This window comes from Miniopterus schreibersii (assembly GCF_964146895.1).
Source record: "Miniopterus schreibersii genome assembly, chromosome: 12".
Classification (NCBI taxonomy): domain Eukaryota; kingdom Metazoa; phylum Chordata; class Mammalia; order Chiroptera; family Miniopteridae; genus Miniopterus; species Miniopterus schreibersii.
The window spans coordinates 55,693,892-55,715,297 of NC_138112.1; the positions used below are offsets into that span (position 1 = coordinate 55,693,892).

General features: G+C 39.1%; 1 protein-coding gene across 3 annotated transcripts in view; it reads left to right on the top strand.

Annotated features, from left to right (window-relative positions):
* Positions 1–3,689: 3,689 nt before the first annotated feature.
* QSER1 (glutamine and serine rich 1) overlaps positions 3,690–21,406 on the top strand; it is a gene marked incomplete at its 5' end in the record, with an annotated part of 42,670 nt that continues 24,953 nt past the window's right edge. Inside the window, 4 exons of one of the 3 annotated variants that reach the window (XM_081153076.1) lie at positions 3,690–3,997; positions 13,757–13,869; positions 14,267–14,428; positions 17,586–21,281. In XM_081153076.1, the coding sequence (XP_081009202.1) occupies positions 3,804–3,997; positions 13,757–13,869; positions 14,267–14,428; positions 17,586–21,281 (4,165 nt within the window). The remainder of the gene's footprint in view (positions 3,998–13,756; positions 13,870–14,266; positions 14,429–17,585; positions 21,282–21,406) is intronic. The other 2 variants (XM_081153075.1, XM_081153074.1) reach the window with 2 other exon arrangements.

The following is a 21,406-nucleotide window of genomic DNA, read 5'->3' on the forward strand; positions in this document are numbered from 1 at the left end:
AAGGCAGTCTTAATAGGAACAATATTCAAAGTGCTTAAAAGTTATTGCTCTGGAGCCTGGCAAGGGACAAACTTTTCTTTGGAATGTGTAGGGTTTGGGCAACCTGAACCTGCTGAGTTAATCTTTTGGCACAAACCCATTGAATAAAATAAGAATCCATGAATCTATATTCAAATAAATAAATAGATGGATGACAAAAAGTTCCTTCTTGTCAAAGAATAACTAATGATTATAGGAGGAATGATGGAGTTAGAAAAATCACTATTTGTTAACCATAATACTTACTTCAAGCAAGAATCATTAATGGATGCTCTAGTGAGTTGATTGGTGGTTGCCCAAAAGATATGTCCATGTCCTAATCTTCAGAACATGTGAATGTGACTTTATTTGGAAAAAGGGTCTTTGCAGATGTAATTAAATTAAGTATCTTTAGATGAGATCATCGTGAATTACCTAGGTGGGTACTAAATCCAATGGCAAGTGTCCTTATAAAAGACAGAGCAACAGACAGAAGAGAAGGTAATGTGAGACAGAGGCAGAGGCAGAGATTGGAGTAATGTGGCCACAAACCAAAGAATGCCACCAGAAGCTGGAATAGGCAAGGAAGATACACCAAGGTTGCGGGCTGGATCCCGGGTCAGGGCACATGCAAGGATCAATCAATGAATGCGTGACTAAGTTGAAGAACAACAAATTAATCTCTCCCCCAAATTAATTTTTTAAGAATTAAAAAAAAAACTGTTTCAGAGAGATAAAAGCTACACTCATTGAAAGACTTTATGATTAGGCTGCACCTCTGTCTTTACAGTTCATACTTAAATTGTGTTTCATTCGCAGGCCTCCTGATCGCCATTCAGCCTTGCTTCTTCCAGACCCTACTGATCAGCTAAGCCATTCACGAGAGCCCTAGAGTCCATCCACATCAATAGCTCAGACCACTCCCTCTACATACAAAATTGATGACCAAAGATGCTTCTTGAAGCTTTGCTCACTGGGAGGAAATGTCTCATCACTGTCTTTCAGTGACACTTCCCAGTGAGACTGTGGCTTCCAAAGAAGCAGGCTTAAACAGCTCTTTGGACTCCCTTGCTGTCTCCTGGGGGGTATGACAGGCAACTGAGAGAGCAGTCAAAGGTGAATGCCTTTAAGGAACTCATCTGTGAGGGAAAGTGGCAGATACACAGCTAATTGTAATGAACGTGACAGTGTTAAATATAATAAATAATAAATATAATAAACACCATAGGGCAACTGAAAAGGAAGCAATTGGTTTTGCTTTGGGAAATTGCAGGAATGTCAAGGAAGACAAAATGATTGATGTGGATTCTCGAAAGATGAGTAAAATTCCACAAGCAAAGAATGGAATGACCACTTTTACTTAAAACGAGAACAAGGCTCACTGTAGACTTTTGACACTGTCTAGATCAGACTTAAAGCAGCTTAGTTGGGAATTATTTAAAAGAGATAATGGAGAGTTTGCAGCATTGTGAGTATATTTTCAGTAGGGAAGAAGACATTCTTCAGATACCCGTTTTACCAAAAAGATTTAATGATGTTATTTGTAGACATGTTGTAACATTGGGAATATAGGTGTGTTGGTTTAGAGAAAACTAAGGAAATTTCACTTAATGGGCAAAGGAACATCACATATGGTGACAGAGTAATATTATTTTGAAAATACTCATTGAAAATTTTCCTTAATATCTTTCCTCTGATTTATGTGACATAAACAAACTACATAATGGTGCCAGGGACTATAAAGGTTTTATTGCCACTTGTTTGGTATTGCCTGAGTAACTCACTCTGAGTACCAGTTGTGGGTATCTCAAACTAAGTGCCATAAAACATTTATAGCATGCCACTCCACTTCCTACACTTTCTCCATAGAGACAAAACTTTAGTACTTAGAGAAATACATATAAACGTATAGTCAGTAGTGAAAACTTTTTTGGTTTATTTAGATTACAGACCTCCAGTCTTCAGTAAGAAAAATAAATGTTGTAAGGAAGATTTATGTTACTTCTCTGCAGGATCTCAGATAGTCTGGCAAATTCCTTCCCCAAGGAAAACCACTTTTCAAAGATATCCTCGGTAAATGCATACTGGTATTAACATAAAATTGGCAAGGTCAATTGTGTCCACAAGTTTGAATTCATTTGTAAATAACCACTACTCACTTCTTTGCTTCCCCACCCCAGGACCGGACTCCAAGCATCACAGGTGCCGAAAGACTTACAAAACGGAATGAATAGGAACAAAAGGATGTCGGCGCCAGGAGGAAAACAATCTCCTAGCATAAAATTAATCTCAAAAGGAATAGCTAATCCAATACTGGGTTACTACCGAAGTTTAAACTGCTTTTAAAATGGTGATCAGAGACAGTGTGTCAAATTTATTGTGCCTTCTACTAGCCTGCCTGATTTTGTTAGGCTTATCTTGAGGGATAGATTTCTGTGCAAAGCACATAATAGGTGTTAAACCAGTATTGATTTTAAGGGCGGTGGTCAATAAACATAAACTTTACTCTTATTTTTACTTTATGCCTTAAGGGCCGAACGTTTTCTATGATTCCTAAATTCCACTACTAGAGTTGAAGAAACACAACTTAACGTGCAATAGAAGAACCTCAAATAAAAATTAAATTACACCGCACAAAACAGGAAATGTCTGGGTAGAGTCCTATTGAGTTTCTAAGTCTCAAACAAAAAACTCCAACACAAAGCGTGCACAGTGAGTTTAAATTTATTGTAATTAAAGTCATCCAGATGGTAGCTGAATTAATCAATGAAGAGGCACTATTTATCTTGGGATAGAAGATTCTAAAATCCAGGATGAGAAAATCCCCAAGGTGGGAGTGGGGACAGTTAATAAGAGCCCCTGGGAAAGGCCCTTTCAACGAGGATTGAAAATAAATAATGTTTGCATTTGAATCTCCTTAAATAGAAATCTCCCCCTAACAGCGGGGAGAGGGTCCCCCAGCCGAGCAAGCCTTGGGCAGGAAGGGAGCGAAAGGAACTGGGGAACAGCCCGCTCCGCTGCTTCTGGTTTGGGACTAGGCGCAGAGAAAGGAATCGCGACGTGGGAAATGAGTATTCGGGTCACTCAAAATAACTCGAAGGGCCAAACAACGAACTCCAGGCAAAGCGGTGACAAGTCTCCCCCTTTGCAGCGCCCTCCGCTTGTCTCCACTCAGCTTCCCCTCCCTCGCGCACAGCGAGCAGAGGCGCGGCCCCTTCCCACGCGGGGCGCGGGGCGGCGAGGGCAGCCTTCCTCGGGGCAGCCGGCCGCGGGAAGTCCGCCGCCCACGGGCCACCGCTGGCGGGCGCCCCTCCAGGCCCCAGAGCCGGCTGGGCTGGGGAGGCCTTGAGCCTTTACAGTCCCGCTGGCCACCGAGTGGCGGCCGGTGGCGGCGGAGGCCTCGCGCGCTTGGTCCGCGAGCCGCAAGCGCGGGGCGCCGAAGGGGGGAGGCGGGGCGGAGGGGGCGGGAGGTGCATCCTGGGAAATCCACCAACATGGGGCGAAGCCGCCGCCGCCGCCGCCGCCGCGAGTCCGGGCCGTGGATGGCGCCCCTTCCCTGACGCCCGTCGGGGTCTCGCCGCGCGCCGCGGCCCAGGATCCCCAGGCACCGAGTGGCCAGCGCGACCTCCGCCCGTCTGCCGGCCGAGGCCATGTGAGGGGGCAGCTCCCTCCGCCGCAGCCTCTTCCTCCCCCGCCCCCTCCCTCTCCCTCCCCTCCCGGCCCCCCTCACACGGGGCCCTAGAGGAGCCCCCACTGCTGCCCGCCCTCCCTACGCTACTCCCACCATGGACAGGAACTACGCGACCTCCGGCTTCGCCGACCCGCCGCCGCCGCCCGCGCCCCCCGCCGCCCCCGCCGCCGCCGCTGCCAGCGCCGCCGCACCACCCCCAGCCCCCGCCTGGGCCTACGAACCCCGCGCGGCGGCGGCCGCCGCCAGCAGCAGCAACAGCAGCGGCGGCAGCCCCAGCCTCAAGGCCAGGTAGGGAGGGTGGGCGGCGGGGTCGTGGTGGGCCAGGAAAGGCCGGGGATGCGTTTGGGGCCTTCGCCCCTGTGGAGCACCTTCCAGGGGTCCGGGCCGGGTGGGGAGCCCTCCACTCGTCTCCCCGCCCTCGCCCGGGCCGAAGAGGCGGCTGATGACTCTTATGCGGTGGTCTTGGGGTGGGTGGGGGCGCCCAGTGCGGGATTCGCGCCTGGGACTGGTCGAGGACGGTGGGTAAAAGGGAGGGCTGGTCGGGATTTGTGGGTCTCCGTCTCTCATCCCGTGTCCTGGGTTCTCACATGGTGAAGTTTGGGTTCGTGGCTGAACTCGGCTCTCACAGAGACCCGAGAGTGCCTCCGGGGGGCCCAGGGGGACTCCGAGGAGTTCGGGCAGTGACATTCCATTGTATTGGAACCGACAATGTGGTCTTGGGGGCCCTGGCGGTGTGAGGGTGGGGGAGGCGGGAGAGGAAGAGGCGAGGACCCGCGTCGCTGACATTGGGGGACCCAAGAGGGCTGGGCTGCGGGAGAACCCCTGGGGCGTGGGGCCCCGATAGGGGTCCGGGTGGCGCGGGAACGCTGCGCGGAGCTGGGTGACATATGTTTGCAGTGGAGGCTAAGATCGAGCTATTTTTCGTCCACGCGTTCAAAGTTACTCTTCGGTTTCCTTCCCTTTCAACAACAGCAGGAAGTAAGGAATCTCTCTTTACCCTCTGTGTCTTGGGGTGACTAAAAGTTGGGAAGAAATTGGAGGGGGGCGTCGGTGAAGGCCATAAAGGTTGAAGAACACGAGCATGCTTCTCCATCTCGGCTTCTGGAGCTCTGGTTCATTATTGTAGCGCGGGGTTCAAGAGTTCATCTTTGCTCCAGCATGACCAAGGAAATCTAAAATATTGACTCTTACTAGATATTTAAGCTCTCGGTAAATGTGTAGTAGTGCCACTTTGTGAAACGGTCATTTGAATGATAACTGGAAGGCGTGGTCTGGTTTGGATGATCTTGAGCGGGGTGTTTTAAAGCTGCCTCTGCTGAACAATGCTGAATCTGGTAGGTAGGTGCAGCTTCTGATTACAAGGACCAGGGAATCCTGGGTTGCTAATGACTTCATCCTCATAAGATTTCTTCATTATTGTCACAACGTAAATTAACTTTTTTTAAATTTATCTATTACAGTGTTCTAGGTTATCTTTGTTTTTATGAAAGTTCCACGTTCACAATTTGGAAAATAGGTGTGAAGATCAGCTGGTCTTTGTCTTAGATAGTACCTTGGGATCATTATGAGAAACTAAGAAAAATCTTGTTCGAGAAAAAGGAAATAAGCTTCCTTAGAAAATTTTAGGTCCCTTGTTTAAAAGAACTGGGATTTTTTTTTAAAATGTGATGTGCCAATTTGGACATAAATACTTAAATGTTGAAACCTTTTGGAAATGGTCCTGACTTTGTATTATATACAATTAAGCTATTTTAAGGAGTTTTATGAAAGATGTTTGGCACCTTTCCTACTAATATTATTATTATTATTATTATTATTATTATTATTATTATTTTGATGGTGATTTTACTATCATTTTTCAAGTAGCTTTTTGCATTGAAAATAACTTACAAATTAAAATTACTTTCTCTTCAGTGAAAAGTAATGATAGGTATTTGTGCAGCATTTTTTGTTTTAAATGAAAAAAATGTTTTATTAGGTAAATGCAACAAATGCTACCTAGTTATTTCTGTTATTTCTTTTAGCAGAATACTTCTGAGGCAAGAAACTAAAATCTACTTGTCATATTTTCCAAATGTTATTTATCAAAATAACAAAGACTGACTTCCCAAACACATTTGAAAACAGTAAGTAGATTCATTTGGAACACATAATCTAAAAGAAATTTATTTTCTGTTTATTGGAAGTTATTGATTCTTAAATGCTAAGTTGTCCTCCCCTTAAAATATATTTTGGGGATGGGGGTCAGCAAAATTATAGCATAGAAAATGCAGGCTTTCCCCCTCCCCCACCAACTTGCTTTGTTAACATCTTGTGTTAGGATCAGGCCATCTGTACAGGGCTACACACACTTCTTAATTGTACATTTTATTCCTCAAACTGCGCAATGCCCTCTTTCATTTCAGTTATATAGAAAATACTGAATCTGAAATAATACCCTTAATTCTTCCAGTATTCTGCATTTTCAGAATCCTATTCATATTTTTATAACATTTTAAAGACCTTTTTCATAATTCAGGTATCAGTTGAATGTTTTTGTTTCCCTTTGTGGCAGTTTCTTCTTGAAGGTGCAAATGAGTAGTAGTTGTGATGATGTAATATGGATACTGATCCATAAAGAATTAGCCTGTCTGTCACCTTGTTTCCAGTAACCTATTCAGAAGCTAACAGATGGTAATGACATTCAATTGTTATTGGCATGGGATATAACATCCTACTTTCTGTCTGCTTGCTCCTGAAATGGACCATTTTCATCAGTTGATAGGGAAAAGCATAGTAAATAATTTTTCATGAGTTTACAGTAATACTTTTTTGACATAACAGCTCCATCAGGTTCAGGTATTTCTGTTGTCTTAACCATTGAGAAATAAAGAGCTAATGGGAAATCCCAGCATTTTACCTTAAATAGGGTGTTCAGAGAGATTTCTGAATATTTCTAAAATAGTACTTGCTAGGTACATGGGAAGTTCAGGGATAAGAACTGGTCATAATAATCTCCATTTATTTGTGCTTTTCTCAGTTAGTTTTAGGGACCAAATGAGCATATTTTTGCCAATCACTATAGAGTTGGAAATACTTTTTGTAGGGCTATTTTAGAATCTGTCAATACTTTTGCATGCTTTTGGAAATAAGATGATCATCAGGAAGCTGCAGACCTGCTGCTTTTTCTCTATCTGATATTTATATTTTGTACTGAACAGGAAGAGACAGTTTTATCATGGTGATGATAAATGTTTGTATTTGAATATGCACCAGAAAGTGACTAAATGGAAATATTTTGTTTTTAAATGATTTATATTTGTTTTTTGCCTTTCTAACTTGAAATAGTCTGTGGGGTTTTTTTTGTCACCAGTGTTTAGAATTTACTAGTAGGTTCTTTCTGATTATAGTATGTGTAATGAATGTGATAGGTACTCCTCCAAAAAATAAAACAATGATTAGCTCTCTAAAAATGGTCAGCTACTATATTAAGGACTTTTTGAATAAGTTTTAAAGCTAGAGTTTCCCTTAGGCTTTTGGAAAAAGACTTTGTAAGATCACAATTTATGAGCAGTGGGGACAATCCCAAATTACTAAAGTTATTTTAAACAAAGTTGTGTTGTTCAGAAAGTATTTTCTCATAGAAATAATGTTGTAATAGTAACTATCATTTACTGAGCAACTAATGTGTGCTAGCTACTGCTTTAAATGGCGTACACACATGCACACTGTTTAATCCTGTAGCAATCCTTTGAGGTAGGTATTATTTTTAGCTTCCTTTAATGAATGAGGAAACCAAGGCATAGATATATTAATATACTTAGTAACACAGCTAGTAAGTATTGGAGCTGGGATTTAAAGCTGAGCATTGTGGATTTGGAGCCTGTGTGTTTAATTACTGTACTGTAATACTTCATGGTAAAATAGTCTGATGCTGTAATCTACCTATATTATGGGTTAAATGAGCTGTCGTGGCTGGCCTGGAAACCTAACCATTATTAATACATTTATTTCAGTGTTCTGTGTCACCATTGACCTTTCTTTCCCCTGTTGAAACATGCTTCCTTTTACTTCCATAGCACTGTATTTTCCTGGTTTTCCTCCTACCTCTCTGGCCCACTGCTTTTCTCTGTTCTTCATTAGTCCTTACTCTTCTAATCTCTACATGTTGTCATTTCCTCAGGGCTTGGGACTTACATGATTTCTTGTCCATTCTGTGCTTTCTCCTGAGGACATCACATCCATGCTCATGGCTTCTTAAATATCATCTTTGGAGATACATGTGGCTAAATCCCAGACATCTTCTGAACACCTAATCACATATACAGCTACCTCTCTGAGCTTTTACTTGGGTATGTAATGGGCATTTAGTGATGAGCTCATGCTTTCCCCTGCCACTGCACCTCTTGTTTGTCTAGTGAGGTCCATCTCAGTCACACCTCTGTCCACCTGGTTGCTCAGGCCAGAACCTGGGAGTTTTGTGTGCTGAATCTCTAAGCCCTCCTTTTTTATCTCTTAAATATATCTTGAAATTGTCTACTTTGTTCTGTTTCCACTGCTCTGCCCTGATGCAAGGCACCGTTATTTTTCACTTGGATAACCATAGTTGCCTCTAAGTCATCCTAAGTGAAGTTGCCATGTATGTCAGATGCTTTCAGATTTATATCTCTAGATTCATATCTAGTTGCTTACCTATTATCTCCACGTGAATATTGAAGAGGTATTTCAAACAAGTATTTCTAAAACATGGATATCATCCTAACCCCCAACCTGGTTCTCCTTTAAGTTTTCCCATATCAATAAATAATACCAGCATTTATTGTAGCTCAGGCCTAAAAGGTTGGAGCCATCTCTGATTCATTTCTTTCCTTCCATACCCACTCTGTTAGTAAATCCTACTGGTCTGATCTCCATGTCTATAATTTCCCACGTGGACTGTTGCAGTTGCCTCCTGTTGCTTTCCTTGCTTCCACTTTAGCCCTTCTAGAGTTTAAGCATGCAACAGCCAGAGTTAACATTTCAGAATATAAATCGGGTAAAACCTTCCAATGTTTCTAAACAGGAAAATCTAAAGACCTTGTCATGGTGTACAAGGTCCTACATGATTTGGGCCTCAGCTAATTCTCCAGCCTCATCATTCCACTCCCCCCACTACCCTTCAGCCACACTGGCTATATATCTGTTCCTGAAACATGCTAAGATTATTTGTCTTAGGAATTTTGCATTGGCTGTTGTCTTTATCTAGAGTTTTCTTTAGAGGTCTTTGCTTTGCTATTGCTTCTGGACCTTCTCTTCCAAATGTTAGCTCCTCAGAAAGACCTTCTCTTGACTGCCCTATGTAAAGTAACTTCTCATCACTGAATCATATCACAGTTTTATTTTCTTCATAGCATTATCACTCTCTGAAGTATTTTGCAGATTTATATACACATATAATTTATTACTACCCTTTCCCTATACCCCTAACCACTGCGAATGAAATGCATGTTCCATGAGAACAGGGATCTTGTCTCTTGTTCACATCTATAGAAGGCAGTTAACAGTAATGGTTGATAACATAAGCCCTAAAGACAGAATTTGGGGGTTTCTATTTTGATTCCACTATTTGGAGTATGACCTTAAACAACTTTCTTAATCCCTCTGTGCCTGAGGTTCCTTGTGTAAAATGAGGATGCTATTTAGAGTTCTTGAAGATTAAATGGGCTTAAGTCAGAAAAGTGTTTAGAATAGTGTCCAACATAAAGACTAGTATGTAGAATAGCATATAAAATATTAGCGTTATTGTTGACACATAGAATAGTGTCTGGCACACTCTAAGTGCGCATTAAACATTCAGTGAATGAATAAAATAACTATACTACTAGGCAGAATATTTGTTTCTTTTTAAAAGGTACAAAAATGCCTTGGGGACTTAGAGGGAAAAATTATACCAGGTTCAAGGGAATCATGGAAGCATTTGTCAGTTATGCTACATATACAATGATCAAAATTATTGTTAATGTTTCATAAATGGAATAAGGGATTAGCAGAAAGAGAGCTTCCAAGAGCGAGTATTCCAAAGAGGGAGGAAGTACACCATCCATCACTTTACCACAGTCCACTGGTCCCAATGCAGAGTTTTGGGAGGGAGACTATACAAAGCTGTGTTTCGTTGGGGAGGTCACCAGAGTAACACTACCACAGTGGATTAATACTAGATTTTAGAGGGTTTTTGATGACTGGCCATGGAATTTAATTCTACAGCCTATTGGGAGCTTTGAAAGGTTTTTGAGAGGGATGGTGATAGTGATTGATACAAGCAAGAAAGTGTTTTTAATAAGAATAATTTGGCAGTTAAGTACAGAATAGGTTAGAATTGGCAGAGGTAGAAAACTGAGTACCAAATGAGAGGCAGTTCATCAGACCAGACAGGAAGGAGGTTGTATTAGTCAGGATTCTCCAGAGAAACAGAACCAACGGGGAGGGGGTGGAGCAAATCTATAAATAATTGGTTCACACAATTATGGAGGCTGAGAAGTTCCAAGATCTGCTATTTGCAGACTGGAGACCAGGGAAGTCTGTGGTGTGATTCAGTCTGAGTCCTAAGGTCTGAGAGCCCAATATATAAATCCTAGCCCAAGGGCAGAAGAAAATGAGAAGACCTCCCAGTTCTGACAGTGAGGCAGGAAAACTCAGGAAAGTTTTTTCTTCTGCCTTTTATATTCAGGTTGTCAATGGATTAGATGATGCCTTCCCACATTGGGGAGGGCAATCTACTGAGCCCACTGATTCAAATGCTAATCTCATCAGAAGCACCCTCGCAGACACCCAGAAACAATGGTTCATCTGGGCACCCCATTGCCAATCAAGTTGACACATAAAATTAACCTTTCAGAAGTCCACCCTTTGCACCCATAGGCATCTCCTTCAACCATACTTAATCTTTAAATAAAGATAATAAAAAGGTCATAGTTTCTTCTAACATGATATAACTGTCCTGGGTAGAACTGAAAACATCAATCCCTTCCCCAGGAGAGCAGGTAAAGTCCTTGAGTTTCTTCTCCTTGATATTCCATAACTTAAATACTGAGTTACTTAGTGTAACTCAATACATCCTATGTTGTTACATGATAAAGAAAAAAGAAAACAAATATACACATACAGGAATATGTCTATTCATAGCAAAATAAGGAAATACTCATGACAGTTACAGTCCTTGTTTAACTGGTTATGTACTCATAACTATATTATAACTACCTTTTCCACTACTCATTGTTTGCCTTTAGCAAATACCTCAGCTGGTTGTGGTTCTTTACTTGGTGGGGTGGTCCAACCCTTCATTCCTGAAGGGTCTGGGCTACTATTAGTCTTGCTTGGATTGAGAGTTGTTACAGTTTTTCATTGATCTTAATCACAGGTCATGGTAATACCAAGAGATGCCTTAGGGGACCTCCTGTATTCCAGACATATTCTTCATTACTTCCCTTGTGGAGTATTTCAGTTTCCCCTTGGGAGTCAGGATCATTCACTCCATTTAACATTGTATGTCCCTTCTTTGCCTATTAATTCAAAGCCATAAGGAAATCAAAATGCCTTTGGCAGTCTTAATTTCTAGTTTAATGGAATCATTTTTGAGTCTCCTGATGAGGCATTCCTCCCTCTGGACCTTGGACCTCTAGGCTAGCAGAATACAAGGTCACTAGAACAGGAAGCAAAAGGCCATTCCACTGTTCTGTCAAGCCATCAGCTTCATGATCAGACTGTGTTTGATCTATCAATTGGAGAACATGGTAAGGCCAGTGAGTTCCATAAGCATGGGTCTTTTATACCCATACTTCTTATGCTTTGAATTGAGTTTCTTGATCAGAAGCAATGCTGTGTGGAATACCATGATGATGATGATGATGATGTATAGGCAATGGCATTCTGTAGGTCCACGGATGGTAGTTTTGGCAGAATCACTGGATACAGGGAAGGCAAATCCATATCCAAAGTAAGTTATCTATTCAAGTAAGAACAAAATGCTGCTTATTCCCCGATGGAAGCCATCTGATGTCATCAACCTGCCACCAGGTAGCTGGCTGATCACCCGGGGGGTGGTGCCATATCAGGTGTTCAGTGTTGGTCTCTGTTTGCTGGCAGATTAGGGACTCAGCTGTAGCCATAACCAAATTGGACTTGGTGAGTGGCAGTCCAGGTTGCTGAGCCCATGCATAACCTCCATCCCTGCCGCCCCCTGGCCACTTTGTTCATGAGCCCAGGGCTTGCTGGGGAAAGAGGCTGACTGGTATTTCCTAGCTTTGTCCACCAAAAGGGCCTAAAAGCAACGAATGACACACACCTTAGGCATTGATCACACCTTACACCCAAATCTTGGTTTCTAAATGCCATTGCCCACTAAAAGGGCTCCTAGTAGAAATGGTTGATTTCAAGTCTGGCACAGGGAAAGTAACAAGGTGAGCCTAAAACATCTTGTGCTAGAAGGATGTGTTTGAGCACCAAGAAGGACATATCAAAGGAAGACAGGACTGAAGGGACAAAATGAATGTCAGGAGTCTACAGTGATGTCTTTTTTAAGTAAAATTAATAAATATATAATATATATATTTCTGAAAAATATACTTAAGTATATAAGTATGTACATTATGTACACATGAGAGGGAAAAGAAAAAAAGGCTTATTTTTATTTTACAGAAGCATGCTAACTTTTAAATATGAAATAATGATATAATTAGAAAACTACCATTTCTAATCTCCAGTGCAATAAGATCATGAGTGGATGATGTCTAAAAGCATTGGCTGTTGGGATTAAGATATTTACAGTCTTAAAATAGTATCTCAAAATTGCATATTAATTTCCAAGGAGAAAAAATTACATGGAGAGATCTGACAGTACCTTCCAGTTTAGCATCGCCCATAATGAGACAAACTGACATTGTGTGCATTCTTGTGTTATGTGATAAGAAATACAAAACATCACTATGTACTTCTCATGAGGTAGCAATCAGACCAACCCAGAATTTGGAATAGCCTTACAATTCAAGAATTCCATGTCATGAAATCGAGACAAAGGGGATCTGTGATTAAGGGCAAGGTTAGGGCACTGTTCTAAATTTAAAGAGACATAACCAAATGCCATTCTTGAATTTGATTGGATCCTTCATTGAAAAAGCTTAAAAATTCCAAACACTTTGGTGATAATTGGGGGAAAATGGATTGTGATCTCTGTATTACATGCTATTATTGACTTCATGTTAAAGTTCTTCAAGCCTAATATTGGTTATATAGGAGAATATCCTATTCCTAAGAGATACAAATGAAGAAATTAAGGATGTAGTTTCATGATGTCTGCAAGTTATTTTCAGGTGGTTTAGTAAATAAGTGTGTGTGTGTATAGGGAAAGATAAATGTAACAGAATCTTGTCAAATCTTAAATGACAGGTGTATGGGTTATTCATTATACTATTTTTTTTTCTTTCTGGATTTAAAATATTCAAAATAAAAATCAAGGGAAGAAAACATCTCGTTCTGACTGACTCTCAAAATGTATAAGCTTGAAGTTTTCTAGGTGAGCTTTTGGGAAATAGTATTAATGATCAATTTATTTGAATGATCTGATATTCCATAAAATGTTAGAATTAGAGGGACCTTAGAGATTATCTTGTCTAGTCCCTTATTCATACAGGTGAGGAAATTAATCTGACAGTAATTGAATCACTTACTGAAATCACATTGTAGGCTAGTAGGAGAGCTTGGACAATGAATTCAGCTTTCCTGTTTTCCAGGATATTGCTCTTCCCACTGTACCATGATTTACCTCTCCCCTTAAAAGGACTTTGTAGGAGGTAAAAGTTGAATTAAGGAAAATACTATGTATCCTTTTTCTTCCTTGTATATCTTCAATATACTTTTCCCTTTTTGACAGTATTATCAGACTGTGTTTGATCTATCGGTCTATAGGTCAGGAATTTAGTCAAAGACTTCTGCTACTTTTGATAATTGCTCTTTTAGGCACTTTTTTCCTAGAAAGTTTTTGATCATATGGTTTGGGCGATGTGTTTTTGGTCACTTATTTTTATTATCCTCTAGTTTAAGCTATGAAGAAGGACATCCCTCCCTTTCTGAAACAAATCTCCTTCAGAGACAGAATTTTGCAGCCTCTCATCAGCTTCCTGGATATCCTACCACACCTCAGCCAACCGGTAAAAATTCTCTTGTGAAACATACATGAATCTGGGTACATTTAGTGAATATGAAGAAAAATCCATTTTCACGAGTTGGGTTATGAATGTGTGTGCAGGAAATAACAGTGCCATGGGAAGTTTTAAAATGAAAATGAGAACAAAAGCTTTGTCTTTTATTGATAAGGAATATCTGTATAATTAATTAGTTGGGAGATATTTTTCGTGTATCTTTGTAGATTTTAAATTATAACTATGCTTGGTCAAATTAATATCTGTTTGCTATTTCAAAATAAAATAGTTTAAAGTTGTAGAACTTTTGACCTCAAATTTCAGAGATTGCTTTTAAAAATATGATCAGGAATATAATTTTATACTAATATTTTTACTTTGGGATATATTTTATCTTCAAATGTAGGTCTTTCTGGAATATTTGATACTGGTGTGAACAGTGCCAGCACTAACACTAAGGAATCTTCAGTAATGAGCTTTCTCTCTTCTGTTGAATCTCAAACAGCTCAGGCTGCTTCTTCAGGAACTACTCTTTTACCACAATTCAGGGCTCCATCCTGGCAGACAGGTGATTCTTTGTTTTCAGAATTTTTTTAAGTCTTGTAAAAATATACTTTGTATGGCCTTGTCATTATGGTAGTGTGGCTGAGAGTGAAGTTAATTATTGATTTTTCAGTGAACTTTAAAACCTGGAGTTTTTCACAATTTTAAGGTGGACAAAATTCAATAAATTGTTACTAGCAGAAATTCAGTTTTAGCACTCTGATAAAAACCAATAAGCTGAAGAAAGGAGATGATTATTAAAGATAAATCCTAGAAGTGAAGTTTTTATTTGGCAATTTAAGTACAGTTGACTCTTGAAAAATGTAGGTATTAGGGGTGTGTTGACCCCCTGCACAGCTGGAAATCCACATAAAACTTTTTTTTTTTTTTTTTAAAGAAAGTAAAATTTACTTTTTTTCCCAATTACAATTGACATTCAGTATTATTTTATATTAGTTTCAGGGCACAGCATAGTGGTTAGACATTTATATAATCTGTAAAGTGATTTTGATAATTCTAGTACTCGCCTGGCATCATACATAGTTATTACAATATTGACTATGTTCCCTATGTTGCATATAACTTTTGACTCCACTAAAACTTAACTTCTGATAGCCTACTATTGACTGGAAGCCTTACCAATAAAGGTAAGCAGTTGATTAACACATTTTATTTGTAAAATATATATTATATACTATATTCTTAAAGTAAGCTAGAGAAAGGAAAATATTAAGAAAAATCATAAGGAAGAGAAAATACATTTACAGTATTTATTTTTAAAAATTCTCATATAAGTGAATCCATACAGTTCAAACCGTAAGGGCTAGCAGTAGTTCTTGTCTACTTGAGAGGAGCAGAGATTAAATTATTTTTATTTCAGATTTTTTGAATATAAAATTATAAGATATTTAAAGTATGCATTGTGGTGATTTGATATACATTTACGTTGTGAAAGAATCCCCCCTCATCTAGTTAATTTGCACATCCATTACTTTATATATTTATTTTTTGGGTTTTTGTGTGAAAGATTAAATTTTACTTATGTTAGTGACTGCAGGCTGGGTATGTGGTAAAGTAAAAAACAATCATGGGACTGATTTCATCATTAAAGTTATGTAAAGTTACCCTTAAACATATTGAATCACTATTTAATAAAAGTCATTATAGGTTGATAATATACAAGGTGGGACAAAAGTAGGCTTACTGTTGTTTGTATGGAAAATAATACAATAATAATACAAGAATAATCTGTGTTTTGCACACTCACAACTATAAACCTAGTTTTCCCCCACCCAGTATTGTGCCCGTTTATATGCACTTTTAAATTTTATTTTTATTATTTTTCAACTGTTTCTCACTCATAATTATTTGTAAATATACTTTTTGCAGGGTGACAGGAATATTAGTTTTTAAGGTTTTATTTTAAAGAATAAGAAATGCCTTAGAATATTTGAGAAGACATTTGTAAATGATAGCTATAGGAAATAATACAGGGTATCCCAAAAAATGTATACACACTTGTTTTCTGATAGCTTAACTGATGTTTCTTTCTTTTCAAATTTAACTTATTGGAATTAATAATTATTCAAAGTGTGTGTACATTTTTGGGGGACACGCTATATTTTATCATTCTGATGTAAATTCCATTAATAGAGCTTCTCGGTATGCCTCAGCAATTTTTTTCTGCTTCCAAGGAGATAATTAAAGTTTTAATGTGAAAAAAACAGAATATTAAAAAAACACAACTTCATCTTTTGCTTCCTGGAATAATTTTACATTATACCTATTCAGTTAGACTTTCTATTCTAGTTCCTATGTTTATATTATTTTAACCATTAATTATAAGTGTTATTATTTTAAGTGTACCTAAGTCTTTTCTGTCCTTGTAGTAGTAATATTTTTTTTATATTTAATGGAAAGAAGTGAGAGAAGAATGTTTTTGAAAGGGTTATAGAATCTGTTTTCCCCAATTTTTCCGAAGTGAAAAAAATTTTTTTTAATGGAAAGTCACTAAAAAGCATGTAAACAGTACAAGGGTGTATAAAATGGAAAGTGAGACAACAGTCTCACTTTTTAGAGAAGATTTAACAGTTTGGTATTTATTGATTTTTAGTATCTTTGTATATAAAAACATATATCCACCTAAATAGTGTTAATAGCAATAATAACATTAGGATATGCCATCATTATTTGATCAGTCCTCCGTTGATAGACATTTAGGTTGTTTCTACTCATTATATACAATAACTGTAGTGAATATCTTGTACAGATGTCTTTGTGTCCTCTTATTTTCATAGGATAAATTTCTAGAAGTGGAACTTTTGGATCATGAGGGCATATACTTTTTTACTTTAGCTGTATACGGCTAGAATGCTCTCCTGAAGTGTTAACAATTTCTTCTTGACAGTACTTTATTTCTGATTAGCCTTTTATGATAAACATGCATCTATTGTTACTGGAAATTGGTCTTAGGAAGTCAAAACTTGAAATTCCAGAGATTTTTTTAAGTGCATATATTTTAATTAAAGAAACTTTGCAGTATTAACCTTAGCGTAATTGTGAGATTTATTCATCATGTTAAATGTAGGCAATTTAGTTTCAATTTTAATGTTATTAATATTATAGTTTGTCCATTGGTATTTTGCAGTTGGAGCAGTTCCCTGGGATTTTGGTATTTTGCATTGGGTAAATTAATCACTAGAGATTATACACATTTTTACTATTTTTTAATTTTATTTTTATATATTGATTGATTTGAGAGAGAGAGAGAGAGAGAGAGACATCAGTTTGTTGTTCCACTTATTTATGCATTCATTGGTTGCTTCTTGTATGTGCCCTGACCAGGGATCAAACCCACAACCTTGGCATATTGGGATGATACTCTAACCAACTAAGCTCCCTGGACAGGGCTTATTTTTGCTGGTTTCTTAATTGGCCTTGTCTAACTATATATAAACTCATATTTATATAACAAAGGTATGAGTTGCTGATACCTGTAATTTTATTTCTGCTTTAAGAAAAAGCTAGCTATTTGAAATGTAATTTTCAGAATTTACATGTAGAGTTTGTCAGTCTTACAGAAGTTTTAATAGTTCGAAGGTTATATAAGTATCTACTATGAAAAAATATATATATACATAGTGCAGTAATTGCATAAATATCATCGTGTTTTCTCTTCATAGGTATGCATTCCTCAGCAGCAACTGAGCTGTTTGTTACTGGATCTTTGCCAACCACTGGAACACTTCCACCTTCTGCCCTCTCTGTTTATCAGCATCCCACCACCTTCAGCAATAGAAACTTTGCTACCACCTCACCTTTGGTGCTTCAGGATTCAACTTTTAACACTACATCAAATGGGATTTTAAATCCTCATGACCCTTTGCTACAAATCAAAACTTCCCAGGGAACTGTTCCAACTGCTTTGACATTTGAGCGCCTGGGCAGTTCTGTGTTAAGTAACAGCATACCACCTCAGTCCTCAACATATCGCTCAGCTCAAGAGTCTGCACCCCATCTTTTACAACCTCAGTTCAGTTTGTTGCCTTCAGCACTTGGGAGTACCCAGCAAACTCCTCAAGCCTACAGTTCAACTCTCTTTACTAATTCTACTGCTTCCATTGAAAGAGCTCTTCTTCGAGAATGTAGTGTTATTAAACACCATCAGCGGCCTTCAGGTACCCAGTCTATTCAGGCACAATTGACTGGTTCACAGCATTCCTTACATAGTTATCTATCAAATGCAAGTGTAGATAATTTTCAGGAAACAAGCAGGCAGTCATCTTTATCCTGTAGCCCAATTGGAGAGTCCTCTCAGGCGAGCAATGGAGGATTGCAGCAGAAGACCTCCCAGGTCTCAGTGGAACTTGCTCAGTCTTACTCACCTGCAATTCCATCATCAGGGTATCCTCCTTCCACTACAGTAGTGAAAAGCTGTTCTACAAAACAACCACTCACATCAACTAAGACCCCAAAACCTCAAAGTATAATTCCTCCTGTGCAAACACTAAGCTATTCCAAACCTTTACATAACCAGAGTTCTGTAATATCAGGCCAAGCACAAATATATTCTACAGCGCAACTACCAAGCCTTTTATCAGTCAGTCAGTCACAAAATTATGGTTTAGTACAACCACATAATGTGCCATCTATCGTTCATTCACAGGTTTATAGGTCCAGCAAAGTTGAAAAGTTGCCATCTTTATATAAAACATTGACTTTTTCTGGCTCATCTCAGGCTATAACTTCTGAAAATCAGACACTTAATTATTCTAATCAGCAAGATGTATTATCCTCAGTTACAAACGAGAATTACCCTGCTCAAACAAGAGATCTATCTTCAGTTAGCCAGTCTCAAAGTTATTCATCTGGTCATTCTCAGGGTTTATCACCAGCTAGCCAGACACAGGTTAATTATTCATCTCAATCACAAGTTTTGGCAGTTGTTAGTCCTTCAGAAAGCTATGCGTCAGGGCAGTCCCTAACCTTAACAGCTTCTTCTCTTTCTTACTCTTCTGCCTCTCGGGCTCAGAGTTTGCCAGATTCTAGCACAAGCCAGAATTATATTTCTATGCATTCTTCCCAAAATGCTCAAGCTCAAGGGCCATCATCTCCCCAGTCCCAAAAATTCTTGCCTGCCGTCCAGTCATCATCTTTTACATCCTCTACTCATTGTCAGACATTACAGAATAACATACCTTCCCCTGATCCAAAATCTTATGCTGAAAGAAAACTTGACTCAAATGTGTATACATCTTCAAAGCAAGAAGATGAATTTCCAATGCAAGAGTTACAGGTGTTACAGCCACAAGTATCTCTTGAGTCATCAACCCAAAGGCTATCTGATGGGGAAATTAATGTTCAAGAATCAGCTTATAAGGAGTCAAAGGCAGATGACAGATATTCTCACAGCGTAATCAGAAGTAATTCTCATCTTGAAGATCAGGTTGTTGGGATTGCTCTACAAGGTTCAAAAAAAGAAGAAAGTATGGTTGGTTCAGTGACACAGCTTAACCAACAAATTGGCCAAGTCAATAATGCAGCAACCCTTGATATTAAGAAGGCAACCGATTTAATGCAAACCCCACAAATAGGGTTGAATACTAAAGACCTAAACCAGCAGCACTCTCTTATGCATAAGGTACATGAAGCCAAAGTCCAGGAGCAGCATGATCAAATAATTAATGCCTCGTCTCAGATTCAAATTCCAAATCATTCTTTAGGGCATGGCCATCAGGCAACTCTTCCTAATACACAGATCCTTTTAGATTCTGCTTGTGATTTACAAATTCTTCAGCAGTCAATACTGCAAGCAGGTTTAGGACAAGTAAAGGCATCTTTACAAGTACAGCGTGTTCCGAGTCCTCAACAAATAGTGCATCCTTTTCTTCAAATGGATGGTCATATTATTCAGAGCAATGGTGATCATTCTCAGCAGCAACTCCACACTCAGAATTCCGAAATTATGAAAATAGACCTGTCTGAGTCTTCAAAACCTTTACAACAACATATAGCAACAAAGGGCCATTTTAGTGAAACAAATCAACATGATTCAAAGAACCATTTTGTTTCCCTTGGATCAATATGTTTCCCAGAGGCAATTCTTCTCAGTGATGAAAGAAATATTTTATCAAATGTGGATGATATCTTGGCAGCTACAGCAGTAGCTTGTGGGGTTACACCTTCTGATTTTTCCAAGTCAACTTCAAATGAAACCATTCCGACTGTTGAAGATGGTGATTCTAAATCTCATTTTCAGCAGTCATTAGATGTTGGGCATGTGAGTTCAAATTTTAACTCTGTAACAGCTACAGTAGGAAAGCCACAGAATATAAATGCTATTTCCTTAAATGGAAGTCAAGTTACAATAAACCTTTCACCAGTACCTACCCTTCAGTCAAAAATGACTCTTGATCAACAGCACATTGAAACATCTGGTCCAAATAAAACATCTAAACTAACTTCACCAGTGGCTGGACCAAATCATGAAGTCCAGGAGCAAAGTTCTGGCCCATTCAAGAAACAGCCTGCTACCAATCATGAATCTGAAGATGATTGTGAAGTTCCTGTTGATAGTTCATTAAATAATAACAGGAACCAAGAGTTTGTTTCTAGTAGTAGAAGTATTAGTGGAGAGAGTGCTGCATCAGAGAGTGAATTCACCTTAGGGGGTGATGACAGTGGTACGTCAGTGAACCCGACAAGGAGTGCACTTGCACTGTTGGCCATGGCCCAGCCTGGGGAGGCAGTCAATGTCAAGGTTGAAGAAGAAAACCAGGATATAATGCATTTTAACCTTCAGAAGAAAAAAACTAAAGGGAAAGGGCAAACTAAAGAGGAAGACAACAGTAATCAGAAACAGCTGAAAAGACCTGTCCAAGGCAAACGCCAGAACCCAAGGGGAACAGATACATATTTGCCATATACTCCTCCTCCCTCAGAAGGCTGTCATGATGTTTATCAGCATCAAGAAAAAATGAGACAGAAGATCAAAGAAGTAGAGGAAAAACAACCAGAAGTCAAAACAGGATTTATTGCCTCTTTCTTAGATTTTTTGAAATCTGGGCCCAAGCAGCAGTTTTCCACTCTTGCTGTCCGAATGCCTAACAGGACTAGACGACCAGGGACCCAGGTGGTTCGTACATTTTGTCCCCCACCATTTCCAAAGACTTCATCTACAACACCCACACCGTCAGTGTCTGAAACGGGGGGTAACAGTCCATCAGAAAAAGTTGATAATGAGCTTAAAAACTTGGAACATTTATCCTCATTTTCTTCTGATGAAGATGATCCCGGAGCACTCAGTCATGATGTTTATAAAAGCACCTCTACTACCTTAACTACTTTGGATGCTACTTCTGATAAAAAAAAGAAAACAGGTAAAGTTTGAAATTTTTGATTCATAATTATGGCTTTCCACTATTATTTTTCTGGCTTTTAAGCTTTCTTCACTTGAAGCAGGTCTGAAAATAAGTTTTCAGGACAAAATGCATAGGTAGGTATC